Here is a 12,555-nt window from a genome sequence, read left to right as displayed (position 1 = left end):
AAACAACAGAATTCCATGAATAGATTGTAAATATGTAATCCAGGGTTGAAAAGGATCATGGGACCCATGAATTTGTGTTCACACTTCCTGATTCCAGCATGACTGGGGACATTACAGATTTAACCTAATCTGACAGAACCAAAGCCTCATTTTAACCTAATCCCAACATTTGAAACAAATTCCCACCATTAAAATGAATGATTTACGTAATGGGGATTTATGTTTCCTCAGTCAACAGTAATCCACTGGCCTAACACACACACACACACACACACACACACACACACACACACACAAGATACAAATTCCATACTTAGGGTTTGTTTCAGTAATTCTTTTATAGAAACATGACAGAGTCGTTCCATATTTCTGAACAGTGCATTTCACTACTTTCCTCCATAAAGCTAGACACAGAACATCAATTATCAACACCACCTGAAACGTTCATGACTACGTGGATTTCATATACTTAACACGAAGGCATGGCCAGTGGGTTAGCTCGGTCACATCAAGCAACTAATATCAACGTTAATGTTTTACATACTGTACAGTTCAGCATCGCGATGCATCCATTCGATCTACGGTTTGTGGACCCTTGGAGGAGGCTTTTGGTGATATAGGCTTGTTATTAACTTAAAAGTAGAAGTCACTTTCAGCTCAATCAAATCTATCAAACAATGAACGATAAACTAGATAATTCTCAACAGGATGAATGCTTCTTCATATCAAAGTCTTTTCACCTTCTAAATACCAAATAAAGTTCAAATGATTGAAATGAAAGTGACAAATTGTGTGTTTGTGTGACGGTGCAGGCTGCAGGTCGGCACCTCAGCCATCAGTCAGAAAACATCCCGTAAACACACACGACTCTCTCATTGCTGTCTAACAATGGAACAAAAGCCTCTTGTTGGACATGCTGCTGCCGATCCACCGTGTTTTCTGTGAGTGTGTGTTCTCTCTGGCATCTAGCAGTCGCAGGAACGAGCTGAAAGCAGACAGCAAGACAGGAGGGTGACTTTACAATTTCAGATGGGCAACTTCTTGTTTTGTAATTCGATCAGTCATGAAACGCTGGAATAGAAACAGAAATTAAAGCTTGCTCTCACTAGTGATGTCTTTCAGACTGTGGCTATATTTATTTATTTAAAGGTTTATTTGCATTTAATGATCTCCCTTTGTTGCTACCTTGTGGCCCCTGTAGGCCAGAAGGACCGACATCAAGGGCAGATGAATGAGAAACGATCACCCAAACTCTTCAATTCAACCTTAAATGAATCAGGAGTAGTCTCCAAGTAACATGAATACAAACAGTATACAAACAAACAAAGTACAAATACAAACAGTATACTCGTACTGTATGCTGTATGCAGCCGTACCACCAGAGCATGTAACATAGAATCCACCCTTAATCTTCCTCTCCTCCACCTGCTTGGCACCTACAGCTACACCACCTGTTGAACAGTGCGGCCTTTGGGATCCTCCCAAACTGTGCGTGCGTGTGTGTGTGTGTGTGTGTGTGTGTGTGTGTGTGTGTGTGTTTGAGGCTGTTTACAGTGAAACAGATGGACAGAGCAAATATAACTTTAGACCTTGGCAGGATGTCAACGGCGTTATGAAACGTCAAATATCTGAAGCTCTGTGTCTTAACTCTACAACTTTACTTGTTTTTTTGGGGGGTCCAGGAAGATCATAACGACCTATTTATTCAACAATAAAATGCATTTAGCCGTTGTTCTGGCATCCGTCTATGGCTGGCAACGATCTTCATTGTTAGCCTTTTAAAACAGGATCTCACAGTTGGTGAAGGAAGTACTAGCATTACCTTGTTCAGACAGCATCTGTTGAGCAGTGCTTCCTGTCCTCCTCCTACAAGGACAAAAAGAGAGGGTGAATCAGGGACTATGGCTTTTAGCTGCGGCTACTTTACCCAAGTAACAATAGAGCCTAAGTGCTTGTTTTGAAGACTCCAGTGCAGTACACAAACATGTAATTCTACCTCTTGTCTTGGTTGAACTTGCATCTGCAGCGGCCACCTGGAACAAGAGAAAAGAAGCTGTCACTCGTTCCGTGATCTGGATGTGTCTGAGTCTTTACTCTTCCACCCTGCAGAAGATCCACATTTATATTCATCTTATGATTACACATGATCCACTATTACCGGTACGCCATTTGTATTTTCATTATCGTGTTGTATATGATGCACAGATAAATACTCATGTTTCAAAGTCGTGCATCGATTACCAAATCTTCACCAGCTATTGCTAGAAAGCAAAGCCACTGGCAGACGTGTCCCATAACATGCCGACAGTATTTAGTTACACGTCACACCTTTACTGCTGGGATGGTGTTACCCTGGCAACCTGTAACCTGTAACCTGTTTGGTGTGTAGTAAAAGTTCCTTTACCAAATAATTGCTGGATTTCTCTGTAAACTGTCCTCCGTGTATTTAAGTGCTCGTGTGTGTGTGTGTGTGTGTGTGTGTGTGTGTAATGCGCTTCTTACTGAAGAGGATGGTGATGCCAATGAGACAGAGGACAGCAGCAAGGATCAGGCCTCCAACACGCAATTTGTGGTAATCTGCATAGACATGGTGGCATTATATTATAATTATAATTCATTTATGTCATTCTGTAACGTACATATATACATTATTTTATATTACGTGTAACTAACAGAAGTAATCGCTGCACTCAAGACGAGAGAAATACAGAAATACAGATTTCAGCTGAAGCAGCTTTCAGAGACAAGCAGTAAATAAATTAATGCACAAAACCTGAAAGCTACATTTCGGAAAAAGATTTACAGAGAATTTCCCTTGACGTGAAAGACACAATCCCACTAACAACAAATGAAACAAGTTATGAAGGAATGAATTACCGAAGGTAAAGGGGTCATCTTCCACTGCGGGATCAGAGATGAGAGGGTCAGGATTTACACAGAAATGCAAGTGTACCAGTACAAACGGCTGATGAGAACACATTCTTTGTGTAATGCTGGTATACAGCTGTGTGTATTATGTTAATATATCAAATCAATAAACACATTGTTATAAAAAAAGAGTGGCATGATAAAGCCAACAGCACCGAGTGAGATGAGTGCACACAATCAATGACCGAGTTTGAGTCCCATTAATGATTGACATCAAATCGATTCCTCTCAAACATTGGAGACACTTTTCTGCTTCTCATACGTATTACTGTCATTTGAGCAGAAATAACTTTACCACACTGTAGTTAAACATTTCCTCTAATGCACTTACAGTTTTGTTCGTCTGCAAACACCAGCGACACAACTGCAGAGGGTCAGAAAGAGAGAGAGGCGCGCTTCGTCAAACGCTGGTTTGAAGCAGGTTGTTTGGAGAAAGCGTGTCGTTGCACTTTGTGACTTTGGAAAATAGATGCTCTGAAGTGAAGCCTTGAAAGTCTGTTAAAGTAAGTTGTCTTTTGTGGGAGTTCAGATCTGTTCACGTATGCTGCATGATACGGTGTTACATGATCTCCATCCTCCACCTTTCCTTTTCTACAACGCCTGAAAGAGCTCTGGCGTCGTGGTTCGAGATGAGAACTTCCTCTATAAAGAGGAAGCGGAGCTCCCGGGTCACGAGACCTGATTCTATATTCGGATCTGCATTAAGTGTTTGCCTGACTTCCTGGGGTCGGTTCAAAAGGGATGACACTCAAATTAAAATGAAACTGCATATAACTGGTTTTAATATACCAACAATAGATAGTTTACAGAGAGAAATTGAACTGAATGAATGAGATGACATAAAAAGACAAACAGGTTTACTCACGCGCCATCATCACCAAAACACACATCTTTGACATCTTCGACTTTGAAGTTTGAGGCTGTTTCCTGCGGAGGTAAAGGCAGATGTCAACATACGGACATGCTTCTGCAAGCTATTTGAAAACATGAACGGTCGACCGGTGAGACGACGGACCAATCGAAGGCCCCGGTCGTGCTTTGATGCAGCACATATGACCTCCAGTCCCAACGGCACGCATATTTAACTTTGATCTTTCTTTCAGTGACCAATGCAACATTTAGCTTTTCTGTGTTTTCTGAGGGGTAAAAACATTTAAACTCAGCCATCCCTCATGAAGAACATGCAACCACACACACATACACACACACACACGCACACGCACACACACACACACACACACACACACACACAGATATCTGGTTGAATTTAGACCAGTCTCTATTGCTCTCCATCCCGCTCAGATGCAGAAAGAAACTTGATCCGATGTTGATGGGAACAAAGTGCTCTAATGGAGCTTTAACAGGAAAACGACATCTCTGCGCTCGTATAGCACACACACACATCAATGTGCGTCTCTCTCTTCCTTAATTAGATTGTACTGACTGACAACCCCGCCCCCCCACCAAAAAATAAAAACAACAACAAGAAGAAATCCATACGAATCCAATCCACTCACCCTTTCAAGGCTATCCCTGTCTGGGACATCATCACTTTAATCATATTTGTAGCATGCATTAGCGTAAAGACGTAAGCTTCCTGAAGCGGCATCAGTTAAAGGAGCTATTTTTATTTCTCCAAAGCTAAAGCCCCCCCCCTCCCCGCTAAACAACGCCACCCTTATTGAGAACCTGTATATCCTGACAGCTGATTGCACCACTGTGCGTGTCGTACTCTGAACACACGGCTGTGCTGATTGCCATGTGGGAGAGAACATGCACTGAAAGGAGACACCTTAATTAAGACGTCAGTGATTTTCCACTTATTGCACCTCTGTGCTCTGAGTCGACCATAATGAAGAGCAGAAAACACACGTGCGCATTTCGGGCCGTTGCTTTCTTTCCCACTTTGACACACCAAATGGCATAAAAATGAAACATCTGAAACCCAGAATGTGTGCATCTTCTGACTTGCTATGTCATTTTCTGAAATGTAGATGAAATGATTGCTTTTTGACACCCTATATTGTGAAATACTGTGGATTTAATCCACAGATTCTCATCAGAAAACAAACGCTAATACTTTTGACGCATGTTTTATTACTGAGATGATGACTTTTACTGCGGAACAGTTATTAGTACTACAGGGGACATTTAAGGTTTGAGTCAGGATGAAATTTCACTACGTTATAATACAGCATTCATCTATGGTAGTTCAGTTTGTAATGTCATTTAAGACCACCCAAACATCCCGGTGATGGAGTATGAAAGTAAAACCATGTGTCTCCCCGACTCTGCTGCTGGTATTTAGAGTTTGGCAGGAAGTGCAGGCGGCGTCAGAGAGTGTTTCTCTCTTGGAGCTTCTCCACAGCAACGCAAAGGAGGACGGGGGGAACGTAGAGGAGGGGAAGCAAACCAACAACCACTGGAGAATGGTTTAGCTCAGGAGGAACACACACGCAGAGAACGAGGACAAACACAGAAACGGGAGAGGGAAGACACAGAGGGCAGTAGGGTGAGACTATTACAGAGGGCAGTAGGGTGAGACTATTACAGAGGGCAGTAGGGGTGAGACTCTCACAGAGGGCAGTAGGGGTGAGACTATTACAGAGGGCAGTAGGGGTGAGACTATTACAGAGGGCAGTAGGGGTGAGACTATTACAGAGGGCAGTAGGGGTGAGACTATTACAGAGGCCAGTAGGGGTGAGACTATTACAGAGGGCAGTAGGGTGAGACTCAGAGGGCAGTAGGGTGAGACTATTACAGAGGGCAGTAGGGGTGAGACTCAGAGGGCAGTAGGGTGAGACTAATACAGAGGGCAGTAGGGGTGAGACTCTCACAGAGGGCAGTAGGGGTGAGACTATTACAGAGGGCAGTAGGGGTGAGACTATTACAGAGGGCAGTAGGGGTGAGACTATTACAGAGGGCAGTAGGGGTGAGACTATTACAGAGGCCAGTAGGGGTGAGACTATTACAGAGGGCAGTAGGGTGAGACTCAGAGGGCAGTAGGGTGAGACTATTACAGAGGGCAGTAGGGGTGAGACTCAGAGGGCAGTAGGGTGAGACTAATACAGAGGGCAGTAGGGGTGAGACTCAGAGGGCAGTAGGGTGAGACTATTACAGAGGGCAGTAGGGGTGAGACTATTACAGAGGGCAGTAGGGGTGAGACTCAGAGGGCAGTAGGGGTGAGACTATTCCAAGGGTGAGGCAGAGGAGAGAACGAGAACAGTGAAAGGAGTGAACGGCACCTCTCTGCTCAATAGATCCGATTCTAAAGCAAATATTAAGGGTGGAGTCAGGAAGCTGCTGACGGGGTTCTGTGCAACATTTACAGTTAGAGCCCGATCCTTCCTGCAGCCTGCTGCCATGCTACGTGTAGTTTATTTCCCTGCTGCCATGCTACGTGTAGTTTATTTCCCTGCTGCCATGCTACGTGTAGTTTATTTCCCTGCTGCCATGCTACGTGTAGTTTATTTCCCTGCTGCCATGCTACGTGTAGTTTATTTCCCTGCTGCCATGCTGCGTGTAGTTTATTTCCCTGCTGCCATGCTACGTGTAGTTTATTTCCCTGCTGCCATGCTACGTGTAGTTTATTTCCCTGCTGCCATGTTGCGTGTAGTTTATTTCCCTGCTGCCATGCTACGTGTAGTTTATTTCCCTGCTGCCATGTTACGTGTAGTTTATTTCCCTGCTGCCATGCTACGTGTAGTTTATTTTCCTGCTGCCATGTTGCGTGTAGTTTATTTCCCTGCTGCCATGCTACGTGTAGTTTATTTCCCTGCTGCCATGTTGCGTGTAGTTTATTTCCCTGCTGCCATGCTGCGTGTAGTTTATTTCCCTGCTGCCATGCTACGTGTAGTTTATTTCCCTGCTGCCATGCTACGTGTAGTTTATTTCCCTGCTGCCATGTTGCGTGTAGTTTATTTCCCTGCTGCCATGCTACGTGTAGTTTATTTCCCTGCTGCCGTGTTACGTGTAGTTTATTTCCCTGCTGCCATGCTACGTGTAGTTTATTTCCCTGCTGCCATGCTACGTGTAGTTTATTTTCCTGCTGCCATGCTACGTGTAGTTTATTTCCCTGCTGCCATGTTGCGTGTAGTTTATTTCCCTGCTGCCATGCTACGTGTAGTTTATTTCCCTGCTGCCATGTTACGTGTAGTTTATTTCCCTGCTGCCATGCTACGTGTAGTTTATTTCTCTGCTGTCATGTTGCGTGTAGTTTATTTCCCTGCTACCATGCTACGTGTAGTTTATTTCCCTGCTGCCATGTTGCGTGTAGTTTATTTCCCTGCTGCCATGCTACGTGTAGTTTATTTCCCTGCTGCCATGTTGCGTGTAGTTTATTTCCCTGCTGCCATGTTACGTGTAGTTTATTTCCCTGCTGCCATGTTACGTGTAGTTTATTTTCCTGCTGCCATGCTACGTGTAGTTTATTTCCCTGCTGCCATGCTACGTGTAGTTTATTTCCCTGCTGCCATGTTACCTGTAGTTTATTTCCCTGCTGCCATGTTACGTGTAGTTTATTTCCCTGCTGCCATGCTACGTGTAGTTTATTTCCCTGCTGCTATGTTGCGTGTAGTTTATTTCCCTGCTGCCATGCTACGTGTAGTTTATTTCCCTGCTGCTATGTTGCGTGTAGTTTATTTCCCTGCTGCCATGCTGCGTGTAGTTTATTTCCCTGCTGCCATGCTGCGTGTAGTTTATTTCCCTGCTGCCATGTTGCGTGTAGTTTATTTCCCTGCTGCCATGTTGCGTGTAGTTTATTTCCCTGCTGCCATGTTGCGTGTAGTTTATTTCCCTGCTGCCATGTTACGTGTAGTTTATTTCCCTGCTGCCATGTTGCGTGTAGTTTATTTTCCTGCTGCTATGTTGCGTGTAGTTTATTTCCCTGCTGCCATGTTGCGTGTAGTTTATTTCCCTGCTGCCATGTTACGTGTAGTTTATTTCCCTGCTGCCATGTTACGTGTAGTTTATTTTCCTGCTGCTATGTTGCGTGTAGTTTATTTCCCTGCTGCTATGTTGCGTGTAGTTTATTTCCCTGCTGCCATGTTGCGTGTAGTTTATTTCCCTGCTGCCATGTTGCGTGTAGTTTATTTCCCTGCTGCCATGTTGCGTGTAGTTTATTTCCCTGTGGCGCTGCCTCTCCATGCATAAAGAGCTTTTTGTTCTGGCTCTGCCTTGTTTTCTGTTTACAGTGTGTAGGAATCCCCCCCCCCCCCCCCCCCCACCACACACGCACTTTATTGTCTCTTCCTGTACCGTATTGGCCCGAATATAACACGACCCCGGATATAATACGACCCCTTCTTTTTCAAGACTCAAGTTTGAGAAAATACTTTTTGAACACCAATTTCAATTTTTATACAGAAAATAATTACAGTACATCTGAAACAAATGATTATAACAATAAATTCGAGAGAAAAAGCATGTTATTTTGCCACATTCAAATCATGCAAAAACTGTCTCACATCTTAATATCTGAACATTTAAATATGTGAACTAAAGCGCAATCACATTTGTAAATGAATGGCTTCTGGTTTTTAAAATGTAAATAAACCAATCTACTGATAAAACAACAAAATTGCAATAACTGCATGAACCATCAAAGCGAAGTCTAACTGGGGGGGATCGTTGTTCTCCAGCGCCTCCGGGGTTAACTTCCAGACTTCACGCTGGGGATGAAGGCTGAAGCGCAGCAACACAAGATGGACGCCGGCCAGACGTGCTGAATCACTGAAGCTGCTTTATTTTACTTGCACTGTTAAACAAAACTCCGTTTCCTCCTATCGCTCGCATATCTCTGTCTCAGAGTTCTCTTTGCTGCTGCTCTGTGTGCTCTCTCTCTTTATCTCTCACACACACTGGCTTGCTCCAGCAGGACACGCCCCAGCTGGACGCGTGCACACACACACACACACACACATCCACACAGACACATCTCACCACATATGAGTAAGGAAAAACATCGCAATAAAATAATGATAGGCATTCGCTTTGGCCTGGGGAGTTCAGTTCACCATTAGTTGTAACGATATCTGGCGCCATCTAGTGTTCAGAATGGGTATAATGTCTAGACCCCGAATATAACACGACCCGACTTTTTCAGCCTAATTTCAATGCAAAAAACATCGTGTTATATTCGGGCCAATACGGTATTTAAACCCGAAGCGTTCCTCATTCTGCTTCTCTCTGACACTCATTTCCACTTAATGTGAAAAGATTTCAGAAACGGCTTTTTGTTTTAAACTTCTTCTTCACGCTGCTCTGTCTGCTTCCGTTCTCCACCCTTCAATCGCTTCCAGCCTCTTCCTCTCCTCTGACCCCCTCGTCTTCTAGCTTATATGCCATCTCTTGCTCGACACATCATTCCCTCTTTTCTCACCCACTCTTTTTCTCGTCTCTAATCCACCTGTGATGTCACACAATATGCTGTTAACAGAGTTGTAGCTCAAACGTGAAGCTATGCAGCAGCCGGGAACCCACTCAAAGTTTAAATATTGAAATGTTCCTATGAATCCCTTTCTTCTCTATCATTAGTGTGTGTGTGTGTGTGTGTGTGTGTTCTTGTGCCGCACTACAAAGACAGCTGTCTGTTCTCAGAGGATTTTTTTTATTCCTAAATTAGCAGCAGTGCATTCCAGTGTGCAGCATATCCTTTCTGACACACGGACACAGACAGAGGAACTTGCACTTGAGACACTGAACAATGTTTTATTCTCTGCCATGAATTACATAACTTTTATCTCAGCAGCACATTTGATTTGTTCTTCTCTTCACTTCATCAGCTCGCTGGTAAATGTACTACAACATGTGGAATCTTTCTGGGAATGCCACTAATAAAGTACTTGACAGCTAAGAGCTTCTTAAAACGTCGTAAATAACAAATATTTGTTTCTCAAGCTTCTAAATAGATAGCAGACTGAGATAAGAAGGAAGAAGGTGGGGAATCAGTGGAGACAGTTTGGTCATGAAGAAAAAGAGCAATGGAAAACAAAGGGAAAGAAAGAGAAGGATAAACGAGACATCACGCTGGGAGGTCGGAAAACAGGAGAGAAAGACGAGGAGAAGAATTCAAACCCGGAAGATAGGCAGGAAGACAGGAGAGGGTGCCGTTACGAAAGAAGGGGAAGGAGAGAGGACAGAGAGACAGACGGAGGACAAGAGGGAGTGGAGCATACTGCAGCCATGAGTCACACATAGTTACCACAAGACTAGCGCTAAGCTAGCGCCTCTCTCTGAAGTCAGGGACACACAGGACGAAGCTCAGTTCTCTCTCATCTCAGCTACCAGACACATGACCGGTAATAACTGTTCTATTACCTGGTGTAAGTGCAGCCGCCTACATCTGCACGATGAAGTGTTATAACGGTGCTATAAACGGTTAATAGCCTGTAGAGGGTAGCGCTGAAGGTGAGTCACGTCACCTCTGTAGAATCAACGGCTGCTTGGTGAGGTTTCTAAAGTTGTGAGCCTCCTGTGCTGTGTCGAAAGGTGAGGTAAATGTCTCACCCCCCTCTCTCTCTCTCTCTCTCTCACTCTCTCTCACACTCTCTCACACTCTCCTTGCTTTCCTTCTCCTCCCTCACCTGATTCTGGTCATGTGAGGACAGCTGAGGAATCTGTTTCACAGGCCCGACAGAATAAAAACAACTCTGACTGACTCCATCTCGGCTCCCTCTCTGTCTCTCCTCCTTCCATCATCTCCATCACCGGCTCTTATTCTTATCTCTTAAGATCTGTGAGCATCAAGTTGCATTTCGATCCATTAAAAGCGATTTTTCAAACGTCGTTTGCCTCAGAGATGCCTAAACATGCCAGAAACCCATCTGGGCGCTCACAGTCAGAACCTGCAACGTGTAGATGTAGAGGGTGCTGAAACGTTCTTCAGTATCTGAGCAGGGTCCCAGAACGAGCCCGACCCGGTACACAGATGAAAAACTGCATCTGCCGAGCCGTTACAGGAATTATATGCACTTTGACTACATGGAATGTTTCTTTTAGTCACGTTTCGTTGGCTCACTCCTCCGTGTCCGTCTCCGGTTCAGTGACTGCAGTCATTTCTATTTGGCTACGTCATTTTTTAACTTTGGAATCATTTTTAATCGGAATTCAGAGTTCTTCAACTTAATTTGAGACTGAGGGAACTGAAATGTAACTTTTGTTGCTATAGCAAACGTGATCCATGTTAAATCCATATTAAAACGTACGTTCATGAATGGCTTGGGATGGTTTTTAACGACTTACGCATCTTTATTTCTTCCTAAGCAGCCGATTGCTCGAGGAATAAGACGGTGCAAACAGTACAATGTGAAGTAAATGTACACGATTAGTTACGATCAGTCGACAGAAAGCGGAGATCGCTGACATTACGTGAGATGCAGAAAGATATTTTTAGACCAGCCTGCATACTTGATTTGATAAATCCAACAAATTATCCGTGTTTGCAGTTCGGCCAGTTCCTTCTGTCCTTGCCCCACAGCAGTTATCACCCCAGCTCTTATCAGCCTCTTTACACACGCACACACACACACGCACATGCACACACACACACACACACACGCACACACACACACACTCCAGCCTTCAGAATGTGTTCACTGATGTAACAAGCATGAAAACACTGGAAGATTCCACAAGGAAAGATTCTTCATCTGTATTCAGAGCTCTGAGCAACTTCTTCCATCCCATTCATCACGAGTCCACTCGAGATGAGGGAAAACAGAGATTATAATCTACCGGCATAAATTAGAGCGCTTTAAGTCAACAGCAACAAACAAATAAAGACACGACGGAGCGGAAGACTGTCCAGCTGTCACGCACCGCTGTAGCAGTTTTCATTCGAACAAAGAAGCTGATAAAAACCACACTAAAGAAAACCTTGAACGCATCCTTAGATTAGCCGAATGTCGTCCTTGTCCAGAAAGATGCTCACAAGCACAGTTGAACAGCTCCACAAACTAATCTCCTCAAATTAGAAACAAAAACACTTGATGGGAGCGTCTTCTGTCGAAGTGTACAATCTTTACATCAACACGTACCTCGTTTAGGTTGTATTTAGCAGCGGTAAAAGCGACGAAACGTGTCTGAAGACGCGGATAGACTCAGACCTACAGTCCGCCAACGCCCTGCTGTCCCTCCCGAGGTCGACGCTCAACAGGTTGGCTTGGTTTTCACAAAGGGGGCCGAGTTAAAAACCAAGTTCACTGAATCCTGATCCAGGGTCAGTTTCTGTGGTCCGTCCTGGGGACGAGAGAGGCGCGGAAGCTGATCCAGAGTCAGGACAGAAAGCCAGGAGGAGGAGCGGAGAATAAATATTCGGTTTGACGGGAACGAAGTCGTCGAAATTTGTAAAATTGAGGCAGATGTTTTTGAGATGTAAATTCTAGGCTGCTTACTTTTTTAGGTAAAAAAAATGACGCAACGGCTGTAACAAAAGCTCAAAATCTTAATTACATAAGGTAATAACGAAAGTTCCAGTTCATGTATAATTCAGAGATAATTAATTCTTTTGAAGGTCAGTAGTAGTTAAGGTCACTGTAGGTCATGGATGACTTACTTACCGGTACTTATTATATTCTCTATAATGCAATGGTTCATCACATGGATAATCTGAGTCTTCATTTAATCATA

The 12,555-nt window shown here is 44.0% G+C and overlaps 1 protein-coding gene across 1 annotated transcript; it reads right to left on the bottom strand.

Annotated features, from left to right (window-relative positions):
- Nucleotides 1–300: 300 nt before the first annotated feature.
- Nucleotides 301–12,097, bottom strand: LOC137916913 (FXYD domain-containing ion transport regulator 3-like). Its single transcript, XM_068759872.1, has 8 exons — nucleotides 11,964–12,097; nucleotides 3,794–3,855; nucleotides 3,260–3,292; nucleotides 2,878–2,901; nucleotides 2,503–2,577; nucleotides 1,997–2,033; nucleotides 1,823–1,866; nucleotides 301–985 (listed from the first exon to the last, which is right to left on the bottom strand). Exons 2-8 carry the CDS (start codon nucleotides 3,825–3,827, stop codon nucleotides 966–968), a joined length of 267 nt encoding a protein of 88 aa, XP_068615973.1. The 5' UTR covers nucleotides 3,828–3,855; nucleotides 11,964–12,097; the 3' UTR covers nucleotides 301–965.
- Between the last annotated feature and the right edge of the window lie 458 nt (nucleotides 12,098–12,555).

The sequence above is a fragment of the Brachionichthys hirsutus genome, chromosome 3, assembly GCF_040956055.1.
Source record: "Brachionichthys hirsutus isolate HB-005 chromosome 3, CSIRO-AGI_Bhir_v1, whole genome shotgun sequence".
Lineage (NCBI taxonomy): Eukaryota > Metazoa > Chordata > Actinopteri > Lophiiformes > Brachionichthyidae > Brachionichthys > Brachionichthys hirsutus.
Note: the sequence above shows the minus strand (reverse complement) of the source record. Positions and strands in the feature narration are given on the sequence as shown.

What these genes read in the sequence shown, in the direction of transcription:
- LOC137916913 (XM_068759872.1), bottom strand. Translation starts at nt 3,827, where the DNA reads ATGTCAAAGATGTGTGTTTTGGTGATGATGGCGC. An exon ending in TGTTTTGGTGATGATGGCGC is followed by an intron (nt 3,293 to 3,793) that starts GTGAGTAAACCT and finishes GACCCTCTGCAG; the next exon opens with TTGTGTCGCTGGTGTTTGCA. An exon ending in TGGCATCACCATCCTCTTCA is followed by an intron (nt 2,034 to 2,502) that starts GTAAGAAGCGCA and finishes CTCTTGTTCCAG; the next exon opens with GTGGCCGCTGCAGATGCAAG.